Source organism: Dipteris shenzhenensis, chromosome 14 (assembly GCF_047967505.1).
Source record: "Dipteris shenzhenensis isolate YYH24624 ecotype China chromosome 14, Dip_SZ_1.0, whole genome shotgun sequence".
NCBI lineage: Eukaryota > Viridiplantae > Streptophyta > Polypodiopsida > Gleicheniales > Dipteridaceae > Dipteris > Dipteris shenzhenensis.
Window position 1 is genome coordinate 45,956,286 of NC_141609.1, and position 17,033 is coordinate 45,973,318.

Sequence of the window (17,033 nt, forward strand, 5' to 3'; positions counted from 1 at the left end):
ATTGCAACTCTCAATTTCTTCTCGACCTGAATTCAAAGTAAACCATTCTCAAAAAGCAATGGGCAAATACCCAAGAGTAACCCACCTATCTAGAGCATGCCATGCAAGTAACACAAAGAATCGACACCTCTAAGCAATGGGCAAATACTCAAGAGTAACCCACCTATCTAGAGCATGGCATGCAAGTAAAACAGAATTTACAACTCTGACCATGAAGCAATTTGCACGCAAGATCATAAGCTTGAGCTAACCATGCAGCTTTTTGCATGCGAGATCACAAGCTTGAGCTGACCATGCAGCTTCTTGTGTGCAAGATCACAAGCTTGAGCAAACTTCATGTTAAGGTGCTCAGCACATGTTCTAACAAACCAGCTTCGTTGTATTTTTTCAGTGCACTCAAATTCAGATTACTCAATCTTTTGTTCAATGGGGGGCATAATCAAATTGGTGTGGCATCTAACACAGATTCAGAAATTAATGAGCTAAGGATTCATTCCTCTATTGCAATTGCGCCATTTTACCAAGTATTGGCTTTTAAATCCAATTGAAATAGAAGTGCACATAACACTGTGGAAGAGAGCCTGTGAAACCTCAGGTTTGCAACCCCTTTAGCTGGAGTCCTTTGTGTATGTAAGCTGAAGTAAACGAGTTTATGCCAACACCAGAGGCCTTTTTCACTCATACGGACCACCTTTTATTGCGTTTGCATGTTTCATTAGGTCTATGTGCTTGCAAGATGAACTTTTCATTGGAAAGCATAGATTATTGACAATGTTGCTTGTTCCATTAAAGCTGCTCAATTCCATGATGATTTTTTAATTTCAGAGATACTATGAGCGATACAGTTGCAGTATTAAAACCTCTCTACTTCATCTAGCTCATCTAGTTGCATAGAAGTTCTTGTTTCTTTGTGTGAAAATCTTTTCCTCCTTCCTGATTGCTTGTGGCAGCAAATAAAAAACAAATAGAGATTCTTGGCATGAAATGATTAAGCCTTTTTTTCTGGTTTGCAATGCCTACACTAAAGGGGAACTAGGTGTGTCATAATGATACTGTGGAAGGCACAATAGACCACAATCCAAGTTCTTTAAGGACAAAAAAAAGAACCACCACCAAAGTAACATGGCTTAATTAACTCCCTTGCTGGCACAACAAAAACGTCCAATTTACAAGCTGCAGAGCCCCTTGTCCACTGGTTCCAGTTTCATGAGCTATTGACAACATGCCGCACAACAGCATATCCTTGCACAGGTTTACAGTTTCCGAAGAAGCTTTGCATTAAATCTTTGCACATAGTAACATAAGGGATGCAGCCAAAAACCGCATTGGCTTCATGTGTGCAAATAGTTGGCTGCCATCATCAGCTCCAACGTAATTTCAGGCTCGATGTGGAACTCTGTTTCAATGCCACTGCAAAATGCAATTGATCAGAATCAAATGAAACCTACGCGCTCTCTCTCTCTCTCTCTCTCTCTCTCTCACATATACATCAGGCAGGAGACAACCTCATGCACGCATGTGCACACGCGCACACAAACATATATATACGCAGACAGATCTATGTATGTCACGCACGAGACAACCTCACGAACTAAGTATCGATGCCCCCCCTCAAAAGGAAAAAAATAATCTAGCAAAAAACACTGAGCTACATAAAGTTCATTGGGTCAGGGAGCCATCTGTGCACCAAAGAGAATCAACGAGAGTCAGAAATGTCTTGCCATGACGCAAGATTATCTATGGAATGCTACAGGACGTCGAAATAAGCCTCCCAAATAAGTCAAATCTCAACGCTGCAAGTTCTTTTGCAGAGGATGCTACTTGCCTAGCCTACCAAGGGGGGCAAAGGTAGCTCTAAACGATACAGATAGCTTACTATTAAGGAATTTTCTCCGGTAAACCTTCACCTACCCCGATTATACAATAGTGTTGACACATCAGATAACATAGAGTGAAAATTCGAGATAACATGTACGTAATCCATCAGAGACAATAGAAGCGCACAAACGACAGGATCTATTACGTGTTAAGACAGAAAAGGTCTATCTTGGCACCCAATGCACTGCTAAGGGTCTCACCTGGCAAACTGTAAGGACCAGTAGAAGTATTGACAGACTTTCTCCAAAATGGGAGTGCTAATCTCTGGGAACCTCACTTCACCGAGCTCGGTCTCTGTGAAGCTCCCTGCAAGGCGGAATACAAGAAAAACCGCATCAAACGAGTGTGGGTCGGTCCAACTAAGGCGACTACCCGAAGGGAAAGGCCAAGCAAGAAGAACCCAAAGCAGCAAATAGCAAAAATGAGGTAAGGGAAAGACGAAAGACGGAAAAAAAGAAGAACCCAAAAGAGCAAATAGCAAAAATGAGGTAAGGGAAGGGGAGAGGAAGCGGACCGGAAGAAGTGAGCATGCTTTTGAGGGTGTTGGAGACGATGGCGGCCTGGCGATCGATGATGAATTCGAAGCCTTCAGCACTGATGAGCTTGATGGTGTCCTCCTTGCGCATGGTGCTAAGGAAAGGGAGCATTCAAGCACAAGAAGAAGAAGAAACAGAACAAAAATGAAGAAGAAGCTAACACAAAAACACGTTCAGAGCATTAGATGAAGAGGGTGCTAGGGTTCTTATATAGAACTAAGAATATTCTAAGCTACCCTTTCATCTCTATCCATTTTGTTTTCTCCCTTTCTTTACTTTTCTTCCTCCTCTTTCCTTTCTTTTTATTTAATTATCGTTTTATACTTCATCCCTATCCTTTCTTCTTTCCTTTTGCACCTCTCCTCCCTCTACGCTTTTGTTTCTCTTCTCTTTATCTGCCTCACAGGACCCCACCCCTAGAGGCATGCCCACGGATCATGGATGGGCAAGATTGCCCAACACCCACGTCTAGCCCACTGCCCACACGCATCATGCAATGCACCATGGGCGGGCATGGGTGCCCGTAGTCTATAAAGACTCACTTGGCTTTCTCAAGGCTATTGGCCGTCGTATTGCATCATTTCCCCCCGCACAACCATACCTTGCCCTACATGCACACACCTTGAGCAAAGCACGACCATCTTCTTCTATCGACAATTGCAACTACCCTCGTCCTTGTGTGACAAGTCCATGGTGGCACATCATTGTCATCCACTTCATCGTGTATAGACATGGGTTTCACTAACCGCACCTTACCCCTTGAAGCTGAGAATCCATCAGTGTAGGAACTTTGAGTCGGTTCTGTCGCAAATTGCAGCTGCCCTTGTCCGTGTGATGAGTCAAAGGTGACGCATCATTGTCATCCAATTCATTGTGTATAGACGTGTTGTCTTGTGGCTTTACTAACTACACCCAGCCCCTTGAGGTTGAGAATCCATTTGGGTAGAAAGTCATTGTTATATTGGGAGCACTTGTCTACTAATTTGCAAATGCTCGTGAAGAGCATTTCATGTGAGGAGCAATATTCAAAGGGCTATCAGGTAAAACATGCATCAAAGCGTAGCAATCCAAAGAGAACCAAGCTCATGGGCTTCCCCAACTTTTGCAGATCTTCTTTTTTCTTTTTCCCCCCCTTAGGGCAACCCCCTAGCACACTTTATTGTCCATGCTCCCTGGCTAACAAGAAAGTTCTAAAAGAATGTCTTTGTGGAGTTGTCCTCTTCCCCTTATGCCTCAAAAGCTATTTTTAGATGGTTTCTTCCTAATGTAGGCCAGTCCATGATGAAATACTTTTAAACAAATTTTGTGACTAGACGTGATTCACACCACTCGAAGGACAATGTCTTTTTTATTATTTTGATGTGTATCTATGTGTTTTTAATAAAAGAATCAAAATATTACTTTTAGGCAATGATACCCCTTGAAATCAATGCAAACAACTTTCTTGTGCTCATGAAATTTCTAGAATTTATGATACTCACTTTCATCCATCTTTTACATTATTTTGAATCATGAAAATTTTGGAGAATTCATATTTTTGCCTTGCAATTTACTAGCATTCCCCACATACGTGTTTGGGAAACTTAGATTTATTTGGCATTTGTTTTTTGAGCTCACCCTTTTAACGAAGGGTGTGTCAATATATTACACAAATCATCTCCTTGCTATTTTATGTATGTGAATTCGAGAGGAAGAGACAAAAGAATGCCATTCATAAAATAATTTTGTGGGAGACTTGTTACATCTTAGTGCTTGGTTAGGATAATGAATGCGGTATGGCTTTAACCATGTGTTAAGTTCAACTCTCAAGCATTACTAAAGAGAGTACCAAGTAGTCTCTAATTCAAATTAGTACATGTTTGCATCTTTATACCTAAAGCACTAACTTTGAGTCAAATTTTGATTATCAAAATGATAAACCATCTCTCTTGCAATTTACTAGAAAAATATGCATCCCTTTTGCTTAGAAAAAGCACACTGGTCCCAAGATGACTATAGCATAGTCTTTCACAATATCACTCTCTTGTGAACCAGAAATATAAAGGTATACTAGCACATGTTTATGATCCTATTATATATAGCAATCAAATACTTTTGCATGTTTATGATCCTACTATATATAGCAATCAAATACTTTTGCACCACATAACTTTTAAAAATTTAGATAGCTTTTTTGCACAATTGCCTTAGTAGTTTGGGGTAATATAGGTTGCATTTGATAATTTAAAGGCTAAGATAGTGTTTTAACAATTTAAACAGTTATACACAAATCATCAATCTCCATGATTGCATTGTATATCATCCCAATGCTCTATCTTGTCGATGAGACATCATCCCAATACTTTATATAGTCTATGTGTCCCCTATCTTACTTTGGTTCAAAATTTATAATATGTAATGCATTCTTTTAAAAATTATTCTAATGATAATTCTTTGTAAAGAAAAACATCAAAGTAGAAATATTCCAGCTGCTTGTCATTTTTATATCTAGGAGAATTTTAAAATGGTTAGTTTAGTCATAGCCACCTCCATGTACTTCAACACAAGTCTTGGTCGGTGATTCCATCGTTGATCATGATGTACATTTTATATTATGGAGTACTTTGGTAGTCAGAGTATATATTTTACATCGATGGAGTATCCCTCTGAAAATGAATATTTTGAAGAAGCAACCTATGTTGGTTAACTATATGGCATGAGGTCTCACCAAAAGATCTAGCTAACTTTAGAACCATGGGACCTTCAAGTTGACACAAATCAAAGTTCAAATTTCATAGTTTTATTAATAGACATGTGATGTCAACAAACCAGACTTCTCATTGCAAACACTCAATCAAATTCATAGCTTATCAATTTATAATACATATTTTGGACTACTAATGTCTTGTCTAGCCTGTTAGAACCCTTCCACATTTGGCCAAATATACGTCGACCACAGGCATTTGTGGTTCGGAGCGATATCTCTAAGAAGGATTATGTGCATGACATGGAAACCCAAGAAGAACAAATGCCATATAAATGGTATTTGAAAATATCATAATTCTAAAAGTAATTTTCTTAACTCAAATAGATGGTGATTAGATTTATATGTGAATGACATTTTTTCTTAATGGGGCTTGTTTGAATATCCCTTAAAAAGTCACAAATGTGATCAATCTTAGGCTAAGACTAGTGCTCAACCAACTACACGCTCCCACTTTCACCTTTTTGCATGCACAACAATTGCTAATCTTTTATATTTCATAGTTCAAAAGAAGATAATCTGATGAACTATTTTCATTGGAGTCATACTAGTCGGAAAAAAGATTCCTAAACGTTTTCTTCTACATAAGAAGAGATTTGTATACAATTATCTACAAAACAATTTCAAATTGAAAAGCAAAACCATGCTTTACTTACTTCCTATTCAAATGCATGAATGTTTGTGTTAAAAGGGTTATCCAATTATTAGCTTGCACTTTTGATTACCTTGAAGCCTTTACAAGAGGTATATATGATATGAAATAGATAAAAAAAGGCAGTTCTTACATCTAATCCAAATTACATTGCCAAGAGCAAGTACACAACATAGATCAAAGTTAAAAGCTAAGTAAATATAACTAGTCATAATCATTCAAAAAATAATAAAATAGCATCTTCAATGACTGGGAAATATGGAACAACAAAACACTTTATAACTTACATTTAAAATCAAGTTAAGGCCCAAGTGCCTTGAAACTATTAATTATTGCAAATACAAACCTAAAATACTCATTAAGCATGGTAAAGATATTTCATGTACAATCCTACATCTTTGATATGTGTAAAGAAATAAAGACTTATAATATGTAAGTGATGCATACATGTAAACAATGTGTTTTACATTTTCAGATGGGCATGCAAGCTTTTGAAATTGTGTGTCTCCACACTACGGGATCCTTATGTGTGTAAGGGTATGTCTGTTTTACTCGAGCTTGTGTTATAGGGTATTCACTTTTGCATCCATGTGTGTTTTTGTGTGTGTGCATGTGTGTGCGTGCACATGCATATGTGTGTGTGCATGTGCACTTGGGCGTGTGCATGCATGCATGCATGCATGTGTGTGTGTGTGTGTGTGTGTGTGTGAAATGTAATGCATGCATATGGGGGTGGATGTACATGTACATATATTAAACTTTATGTATCTTCAACATTCTTTATATTTCTTTTGATTGAGATAGTAGCTTTATCATATACCTCTTTATATCAAGAATTTGTAGTTACATAATATAGTTCAATTGCTCTTATATATATAAAAGAAGTGATTGTGATCCTTAAAGTGCCTTTTATCTTTACATTTGTAGTTACAGAATATAGTTCAATGCTCTTATATATTTGAAAGAATTGAATATGATCCTTAAAGTGCCTTTTCTCTTTACATTAGTACATTCTAAATCATTCAAATATATCCTCTCTAAGTAAAATTAATTATTCCACTCCAAATTTTGAGTTATGTCTTGATCCAATCATATTAAGATTAGACTAATACATGTTTTTAACATTTTCAAATCCTTAGTCCAACTTTGACCATCTAGTAGCTTTTCATCTATCTATCTCATATTAGATATGATTAAAGAGAGTCATGTGTTGCACTTTCTAACACAACATTTACTTAGATATGGAATCTACTTTTGCAAAAGATATGGGTCTTTCTTCCTTTGTCTAGATTCCTACCATTTGGCATTGCTTGTACATTACTTTGTGAATTTTCTAATAATAACACTTTATTCCTTTAAAGGTAAATGCATGGTCAACATTCCCATGAAATTAATCTAACTAATCACATTCATCAAGAATTTCCATACTTTATGAAAGTAGACATTTGTTGTCACCTTTGATGTTGCTTTTAGTATGATAATGTTTGAGGTGTTCATGATTGATTTAGTAGGATGATTGCTTTCCCAAAATTTTTAAATATTGTCATCTACATTGTTGTGTATGTGAGAGGAACATGATGAGGTGGTTTTAACTATAATTCTAGTAAATTGATCTAAAAGACATATAAGCCTATATTTGGGTTTTGTGACCTTAGAAGCTTGAGGTAAACCTTAGGCTGTTTAAATCAACATGCACTCTAGGTATTGATTGATCACATATATGCTCGTATTCTGTATCTTTTTGTGATGTCTCCAATAAACTTGGTTCATTTGAATTACATTAAGAATTAAAAATTCTATATACAAAATAATTATATGCAATCTGATATCATGTTAAGTTTTATTAATAAGATATTTGTTTTTCCAAGGTTTATTATACATTACTGACAAAATAAAAAGAGGGGAGAGGAGAAGAGTGGAGATGAGGAGAGAGGGCACAGCTAGAGAGCACACCACAAATGACTAATTGTACACTAGATTTAGTTGAAAATGTAGAATATATACAAACCCATTTAGGGTAAGGGTTAGGGCATCTAACCCTTTCCGTTATAGCACTCTATATGTGTTAGTGTTATGCACATGTAATCACATGATGTTGAGCGTGGTCTCTCAACACCTTCCCTCACGACCAACATCATGAAGTAGGCCTTCCTTCAAGATGATGATTCTGGGGAATTGAAGAAGGACTAAACATTACATTCCATCACACCCCTTTAATGGGAATGTCCTTCCTTTATGTCAAATCAAAAGCTTGTCGATGTTTCAAAAAAAGCTCTTTACTGAGTGGTTTGGTAAAGATGTCTGCAACATTCTCTTTGCTATCACAATGATGTAGCGTGATGTCACCAAGTAACACTCTTTCTCTGATGAAGTGCTCTCTAACATCAATGTGCTTTGTCCTGGAGTGATATACTAGATTCATGGCCAATGCTTGAGCCGATTGATTATCACAGCATATTGTTGTTGGATTTGATTCATCAAAGTAATCTGTTTGTGACAATAGTTTTCTGAGCCATATAGCCTCACATGCACCTATAGTGAGTGCTCTATATTCTGCTTCACTTAAAGACAAAGAGTTGGCTATTTGTTTGACAACCATGATATAGCACCTTGACCAAGGAAAAATGCATATTTCTATGTCGATCTCCTAATCTCCGGCATAATCATTGTCACAGTATCCATGCAACCTTGGATGACTTCCTTTGTATTCTATCCCAAACTGTCATGTACCTCTAATGTATCTCAAGACTCTTTTGGCTTCTTTCCAGTGAGACTGTTTTGGATTTGCCATAAATTGGGCAAGTGAACTTACTGCATAACAAATATATGGCTATGTGATAGTCATATATAGAAGAGATCTGATGAGGTGCCTATAGTATATATCATTGACTATACGCTTTTTTGAATCTTTTGTAAGTTTCAAACTCTATTCCATGGGAGTGGCTACAATCTTACAATCTTCCATATGAAACTTCTTCAGGAGACTGTCAACATATTTCAGCTAACTCATAAAGGTGCTGTCTGAATCTCTCCAAAACTCAATTCCAAGACAATAGTGCATAAGTCCAAGATCTTTCATGTCAAACTCTGTAAATAAGTTTTGTTTCAATTTCTTGATGAAGCTATCCTTGCTCCAGTCACAATCAGATCATCTACGTATAAGAGTGTAATAGTAATGTCTTCCCCTTGAACTTTGTAGTAGAGAGTATAATCTACATTGGATCTCATGTATCCTAGATCAGCAAAATACTTGTCGATTCTATTGTACCAACTTCTGGGTGCTTGCTTTAAGCCGTAGAGACTTTTCTTGACATGGCAAACCTGATTCTCCTTTACTAGTTCAACATATCTTGCTGGTTGTTGCATGTAGACTTCCTCGTCTAGATAATTATTGAGAAATGCATTTTTTACGTCGATTTGGTACACATTCCATCTGCTAAGTGTCGCTACTAGTGATATCAAGAACCATATGGAATCCATCTTTACTACTGGAGCATAAGTCTCATCATAATCTTGACCATATTGTTGTGCAAATCCTTTTGGCTTTGTATCTTTGAATGTTGCCATATGGATTGTATTTCACTTTGTATACCCATTTGTTTGCTATGGCCTTCTTTCCTAGTGGAAGGTCGCATAATTCCCAAGTATTATTTTTGTACAAAGCATCCATTTCTTCATTCATAGCAATTTGCCATTCTGGCTTGTCAACTGCATCTTCGAAGTACACTGGCTCAATCATCTGTAGCCATGATGGTAGTCATAAGAGTATAATTGGTGGTTTCAACCTGAATTGCTTTGCCTTTCTGAGCATATGTTAATCAAGTTGGAGGTCTGCTTTCCCTAGTAGACTGCTATCTGAGTTGATGTGGTTCTTCTCGGGGTGCTTCTGGCAATTCTTGCTCTTCTTCATCAACCTTTTTTGTAAATGACCATGAAATTGATGCATCTATCTCCTATGTATTTAAGGTTTTCCATTTTAATTCCACATCAAAGATTACATCTCTAGATATAATGACCTTTCGGTTGATGGGATCATACAACTTGTATGTTTTGTTGTCTTCACTATAGCCAACCATGATGCATTTACGTGACTCCGCATCCGATTCCCTGTGAGATGATCATCATGTATGTGGGCATATGCTATGCAACCAAATATGTGAAGATTCCCAATGCGTGGCTTGTGTCCAGTGAATGCTTCATAAGGTGTCATACCTTGAATTGGTTTGGTAGGAAGCTAATTAAGCAAGTAGTTTGCAGTGGCTATTGCCTCTGCCCAATACTAATTTAGAAGATACTTCTTCACACTAAGCATTGCTCTAGCACTGTCTGCTAAAGCACCATTCTTCCTTTCAACTCTTACATTTTGCTGAGGAGTATCTGCACAAGTGAATTGTCTTCGAATGTTGTGACTTCTGCAAAAGTTCATGAATGCTAAAGACATGTATTCACCTCCCCTATCTGATCTCATGACTTTGATCTTTCTGCCTATTTAGTTTTCTACCATGGCTTTGAATTCTTGAAATATGGAAAAAATTTTAGAAAGTAGACCCAACAATATCTATTGTAGTCATCGATGAAAGCCAGTAGTAAAGTGAACCATTGATGTTGCAGGTTTGGGCATAACCCCATATATCTGTAAGTATCAAATCAAGAATACCTCTTGATCGAGAGGTGCTTCTGCCAAAGTTGGTTCACTTTTGTTTTCCGAAGCAGCATGCTTCGTAAACTTTTCCAAGAAAATGTAGCTTAGACATCCCAATTGACATAGTTGCATCTGTTGTGGTTGAGATGACATGGCATGCAAATCTAGTACCGTAGCTAGCATTCTAAACAAGCGTCCTTCCTTGACTCCTTTTCCTACTAGCTGAAATCCTCTGGATTTGTCTCTAATAGTGCATTCATCTCCATCGAAGGTGACTTGATAGTTGTGCTCCGTCATTTGACCTACTGTGACAAGAGGTTCCTGGTGAGCTTCGGAACATAGACTACATCTTTCACCAATCCTTTCATACGAGTGAAATTGTTCATAGGGATAATGCATGTCCCTTAAACTAGATTCGGTGTATTATCTGCTGTGTAGATGACATTCTTCTAACCTTCTAATGGTTTCATCTCTGTGAACCATTCTTGATGCTTTGTCATATGAGATGATGCACTGCTATCGATGTACCAAGGATCTGAGTCTGCTTGGTGACTTGATAACTAAAATCTTCTTTTGAATTGCAATCAATGTCTAGATCCACTGTATTAGTCTTCTGCATTTTCTCGTTGGGCAAGAAACATATTCCCATGTTCATTTGCATAATGACTATGACTAGAATGTCCACCATGATGTTTTCCTTTTCTGGGAATTCCCTTGATTGCTGCTAAATTGATCACCTTGGTCGTACCGGCAATCTCTTTCATAGTGTCCAAACTTAAGACAGTAGTTGCACTAGGTGCTTGACACATTGGTGGATGCATTCCCTCGTTCTTGGAATCTTCCTCTGTTGGAATGAATTCCTCTTTAATGATTTTGATGTTGTTGAGGATGATGTTGATGCTGATTTTATTGCTGATGATGACTAGTTCGCTGTGGAATGATATACCTCTGCCTCTGCCTTTGCTTCTATCGGAAGGTGTGAATGCTTGATCATTGGAATGACCTTTGCGTGCATGAATGACCTGAGTTCTGAGTTCTTCACCGAGTAAGACTAACTAAAGTTCTTCCAATGTTCAAATTTGCAATACTCTGGACTAGATTCTCGTATCCCTCTCCTCGTCCATTCAGGATGAACCATTTGTGCTAGATTCATAGTCTCTCTTGCTGCTGTAAGTTTATTGTTGTAGTCTTTGATCCTGATGAGTAGGTAAGCATGACCGGTTTCACTGCTATTGCAGAAACTCTGGATGATTTGGTTTCTTAGTGTGAGAATCCTGGAAGTGTTATTGGACTCATAGAGAGCTACAAACATATCCCATGCTTCTTTTGATGTCTTGACAGTTTTGAGTTGTCCTAGCATGACATCTTGCACATTCACAAGTGCGAAAACTGTTTGTGTAGCTGGAGATCCCGCTGTAGATCCCGTTGCTAGTGCTGTGACAACAAGTGGAGTAGAGCTACTGCTGGCCAAATTGTCCAATGGTCTAGGTGTAGATCCATTGCCATACTCTCATTCATCTTGAAGTACAAGAATGGTCTCCATTTGGTATTTTCATGTGCCGTATTTGGAGTTTTCTAGCTTAGCAGAAGCTTCCAGATTGAGGTTGCTGGTCATAGACATGGTGCAAGAAATGGGTATTCAAAGTGCTGTGAAAATCATTGTCTGAATCAACTGCAAAACACTTACTATGGCAAGTGAAATCTAAACTGTCGATGAAGGTAGAACTGCAATATATAATCCAACCTAAATTATAAGGCTCGTGGCAAATGATGTGGGGAATATCCAAGAGGCTTTACAAGGCTAGAATAAAGTGCACAATGCTGTGAAATAGGCAAATAGGCTTTACAATAATGGCATGTGTGTGTGAAATCAAGTCATGTGCTATCTGCCCTGAACAATCGTTCAATGCCTCTTAACACTCTGAAATCTGCTCACTAAACTGATGAACGTCAGGTTTCAGGTAATGTGATGATGTGAACCCGTATGTGAGCGTAGGGACGACTAACTTCGAGTAGGAACTAGTTGGGAATTTTGGGCATGCTACATCATTGTGGCCATTGGCTACTTCACAAAGCGGGATGAAGCTAAGCAATGAGAAAAGAAGATGCCAGAACCACAATAAAGTTCTTGTATGAAAATGTGATTACACAATTTAGATGCCCCATTGAAATTGTGTCAGATAGAGGCACACATTTTGTCAATGAGGTAATCCAAGAACTTTTGTCTGGCTTGTAATGAGCGCCTAGAGCACAAAACATCAAGCTATTTTTCTTTTTGGAGCGCCCTCAAATTCTACCTGAATCAAGAGATATGGCTTGATCTAGGTGGAGGGGCAAAAAGGGTGCAAAGTGATGATGTGGCCACTATGTTCACATACAAGGGTGTGCCTACGAAGGGGTGTGCCTCTAGGGCACTGTGTGATGAGGTGGCACATGTGGTCACATAAAGTGTGCCTAGCAGGGGTGTAGTGTGCCTGCAGGGGGACAGTGTGTGCCAGTGATGATGTGGCATCACTGATTGGACAGGGTGATGTGGCACAGTGAGGTCAGCCTGATGATGTGGCAAAAGTGACATGGCGATGATTGGACCTAGCTATGTGGGAGGTGATGATGTGGATGCCATGTGTCAGAGAGGTGGCCACCGAAATCTCTGATGGAATTAATAAGATGCCAAACAAAATCTTCAAGATTCTATCGTCGGCTATCATTGTGGAGCAGGGAGTCATGAGCGCATTTGCCGTAGAGTTCATTGTAGACCTTAGGTATTGCTGATTGATGGCATTGGCATTGGCACTGCAGCTCATTGGTGTTGGTGCTGTCGATTGATGGCGTTGGTGCTGCAACTCGTTGGTGGCTGAGCGGTTGGACTAGTCGAACTTGTGAGGCTGCTCATTATAGATGGCTGGAGCTAGGTGCCTTTGGAGAGTCATAGGTGAAGGCGATGGAGGAGCTTGTTATGTGCATTGCATGCAGCCCTGAGGTGCAAAGTCTGTCAATGCTAGTGGGAGGTCCGGGTAGCAGAGCCTTTCGTGGTTGTGGAGGTTGTTGCAGGGTGTCTCGCTGGGTGCTCGAGTTGTGAGAAGCTAGGAGCAGGCGTGATTGAACGCCCCTCACATGGCGAGGATGTGAACCTGAGCTTGGAGTCGGGGTTCTTCCAACAGCAAACAAACCCGAGGTGCTAACGACGGAGGGAGAGCAGCACAAGGTGAGTTGTCTTTCTCAGAGTTGCATAGAGAAGCAGCACACCAACAAGAGGCAGGAGGAATGAGCTTCAGCTTGGGTGTTATGTGGGCAAACGGAACAATGCCTCGACTAGTCTAGATGGTGATGCCCGGGGTGATGTAGGCCTGCTGGTTGTTGGGAGCTCGTACGCACTAGTCTGCAAACCGGGCTGCAGTGTTCCAGGAGCTCTATGGAGAGCGAGTCTCCAAGGAGTTTGGTTGTTGCGAGGCCTCTGATAAAGACAATCGTGCTGCAACCAACTCGAATTGATGATCCTTGCCTTGAAGGCGTGTCACGGACATTGAAGCCTTTGTCTACCTGTGATCTGAAGGCTGTAGGTGTTATAAAAAGAAGCTGCTACCTATGGATAGATCTATCTCAAATTTAACTCTGTGTGAAGTTCTCTCTCTCAAAAATCCCTCAAAGGGAGAACACTCTCTCATAGACTAGGCAGAAGAGAGATCTATCTCTTTCTCTTAAGAATCTCTCTTACTCAGAATGAATCTCTCAGAACTCTCTCATGGAACTCTCTCGATCTCTCAATGATAGAACCGAAATCTCTTTCAATCAAGTGGACGAAAATTCCTCTCAAATGGATGGAAATTTCCTATCAAAGAATGGATGAAGATCTCTCGCCGGAAGTGGACTCTCACAGAGAACACTCAAGAGATCAATCTCTAAATCTCTCTCACAAGGATGGCACCTCAGCAAAAGGCAAAACCATGCTCTGAACAGTTTGCAACTTGATATAGACTATCATGATAAGAGAGATGTACCTTGGTATACATCCACATTACACAAATGCTATGCTATACTATACACTATGGCCAGATATTCTACTCTATGCATACATATACATGGTAGTGATAACAAAAGGACAGGTTAATAATGTAATATCTATTTATACATATTATTACACCTAGAAATTTATAAATGCATTTGAAAAGATACAAAATGAAGCTTTGATGAAGCATCAATGTATGAAAGTAGAGATGAATTAAATAAAGTCAAAGTTGAATTAAATAACTCATCTAAATCTTGAACTCTCAGTTTGCCACTGATTTAGACTTATTTGGCTAACTCAAATTAAATCTTTTCATTACTAGCAAGGAATGCTATGACATGAAGGACCTATGGCACTCTAGATGGCACATGGATGGAATGCACACGAGTATGACAACAAACAACCAAACAGGCAAAATTGATTTAGTGATGAAGATTTCAAAAAAGAAGAACCAGTTATGCCCATGATAGGAATGAAGGGCAATGGACTAAACTACATGGACATTAAAATGAATAATGGAAAGTGGGATGGCATCAAGATTGGGAATGCAAAAATTTCGATTAGAGAAAATTGACGTAACACTTTATGTAGCCTCTCTATCTCCCTACCTACCCTTCCTCCTCTTCTAGGGCTTTAGACCTTATACCACTCATTAACAAAATCTTGAAGTAGAGCTTCAAGAGGAGCATTGGAGCATGAAGAGAGATTTAACATGTCTAAGAGATTGAAGTGGAGCTTGAAAGGGAGTATAAGAAATTCAAAATCCACCAAGTTCCTTCACTCTGCCTTTGTTATGTTGCATCTATCATTGTGGATTGAATTGGAGAAGATAGGAAGTTGGGTGGAACCTTCTATCCCTTCTAGAAGATGAACCATCTTCCAAAGGGATGTCTAACCCACATGAAGGAGTGCCATGGGGGAGTATTATTTCCCCCCTTTTGTGTAGCATCCATTAGCATGAGCTAAAATTATTCGATAGTCCATTAGCTAGGCAATATGCCACTACCACTTTGCAAGCCTTATGGGAAGAATAGGGCATATCCCCACTTTTAAGCTAATCAACATATTATGAGACTCCCTCCTAGAGAGAGTAGCGACTCTAGTTATGGCTAAGAGAGTGGCTAGAGAAGCAAGCATCTTCTCATTCAAGAAGCCCAACCCCATTTGAATGAGAGAGACGCATTTTGTAAATGACTCACTCTAGGAATTGTTGGTGAACAAGGTTAAGAATCACCTTGTATCTTAGAACAAAGTTACATATGAAACATGAACTACTGTGCACAAATGGAAACGCTATGGAATCTTTTAAAAATTCCTTGAACACCCCTAAAAGTTGATGGGTTTTGTAAGACTTATATTTGCCACATTTGTTGTTTTGAAAACGTCATACAAACATGTTTTGGAAATGCCAAAAGAATTTGACTTTTTAAAGCTTCACAATCTTTCATTACTAGAAAGCAATTATAATTTTTCACTCTCTCCATTCAGCCCACTTCTAGAAATTATATTATTTAGAGCTAACTTCTTCCTTATTTTTGCTTTATCAATGAAGACAATGAACTTTTGAGCTCCACATCATCTAAATCCGAAGACATCGTAGTTGCATTCAAGCGCTTTCTACATCTTCCTAATGTATTTTGTGCATTAGTTCATGAAGTAACGTCTTTGACAATTTCTAATAATTTGTGCTTGATTTGATAAATGACCAAATTAGGTGGCATATTAACAAATAAAGTCTTATTAACAGATAATACATGCAAGACATACGATAAAATAATTTCAAGAACTACAAATAGATCATTACCTCTTTGTTGACCCTTTGCCATGTCACATAGGCTGCGCACACACCATCTTTTGAGGTAGTTTTCATTTCATTTACTTTGTTGCCTTTACCTATGAATTTATATAGTCCTTTTGCCTCCCATTCCTTGCATGAAGTATACGTTCGTTAACTAAGAAGAACATAAGTGGCGCCAACTTCCATTGACCATTTTACACACTCTAGATTGTCTTCCTTGCAGCTTTCATAAAGTATGGTCAAGCCATGACGTTGCTTGAAAGAAATGCATGGTTCCCAAACTGGTGATGATAAATGTTTGCTTGAGACCAAGGTCTATCTTGATATTTGGGCCATTGCACAGGTTCTCTAAACATAATAGAAAGTGCACAATGCAGGAATATTTGGGCCATTGCATAGGTTTTCTTGAGACCAAGGTCTATCTTGATATTTGGGCCATTGCACAGGGTCTCTAAACATAATAGAAAGTGCACAATGCAGGAATATTTGGGCCATTGCATAGGTTCTCTAAACGTAATAGAAAGTGCACAATGCAGGAATATTTGGGCCATTGCATAGGTTCTCTAAACGTAATAGAAAGTGCACAATGCAGGAATATGGATAAAGAGTAAATCATGAGCCATGATAGTGCCTCTCTAATTGTGGGATAAACTAGAAATGCAAAGCACCTCTATGTCGACACATATAGAAGTATTATCTCTACTGCAACAGTAGCTATCCTCCATTGTCCCATCCACAAACCAAATGCTTCAAAACAGTCATCTTATACCACCTTTGT

General features: G+C 38.7%; 1 protein-coding gene across 1 annotated transcript; it reads right to left on the bottom strand.

Annotated features, from left to right (window-relative positions):
• Positions 1-1,102: 1,102 nt before the first annotated feature.
• Positions 1,103-2,666, bottom strand: LOC147894714 (uncharacterized). The gene is made up of 3 exons (XM_087384823.1): positions 2,393-2,666; positions 2,079-2,184; positions 1,103-1,410 (listed from the first exon to the last, which is right to left on the bottom strand). The coding sequence occupies exons 1-3, from the start codon at positions 2,523-2,525 to the stop codon at positions 1,332-1,334; spliced, it is 318 nt and encodes a 105-aa protein (XP_087240949.1). The 5' UTR covers positions 2,526-2,666; the 3' UTR covers positions 1,103-1,331.
• Between the last annotated feature and the right edge of the window lie 14,367 nt (positions 2,667-17,033).

What these genes read in the sequence shown, in the direction of transcription:
- LOC147894714 (XM_087384823.1), bottom strand. Translation starts at nt 2,525, where the DNA reads ATGCTCCCTTTCCTTAGCACCATGCGCAAGGAGGACACCATCAAGCTC. An exon ending in AAGCATGCTCACTTCTTCCG is followed by an intron (nt 2,185 to 2,392) that starts GTCCGCTTCCTC and finishes TCCGCCTTGCAG; the next exon opens with GGAGCTTCACAGAGACCGAG. An exon ending in TGGTCCTTACAGTTTGCCAG is followed by an intron (nt 1,411 to 2,078) that starts GTGAGACCCTTA and finishes TGCATTTTGCAG; the next exon opens with TGGCATTGAAACAGAGTTCC.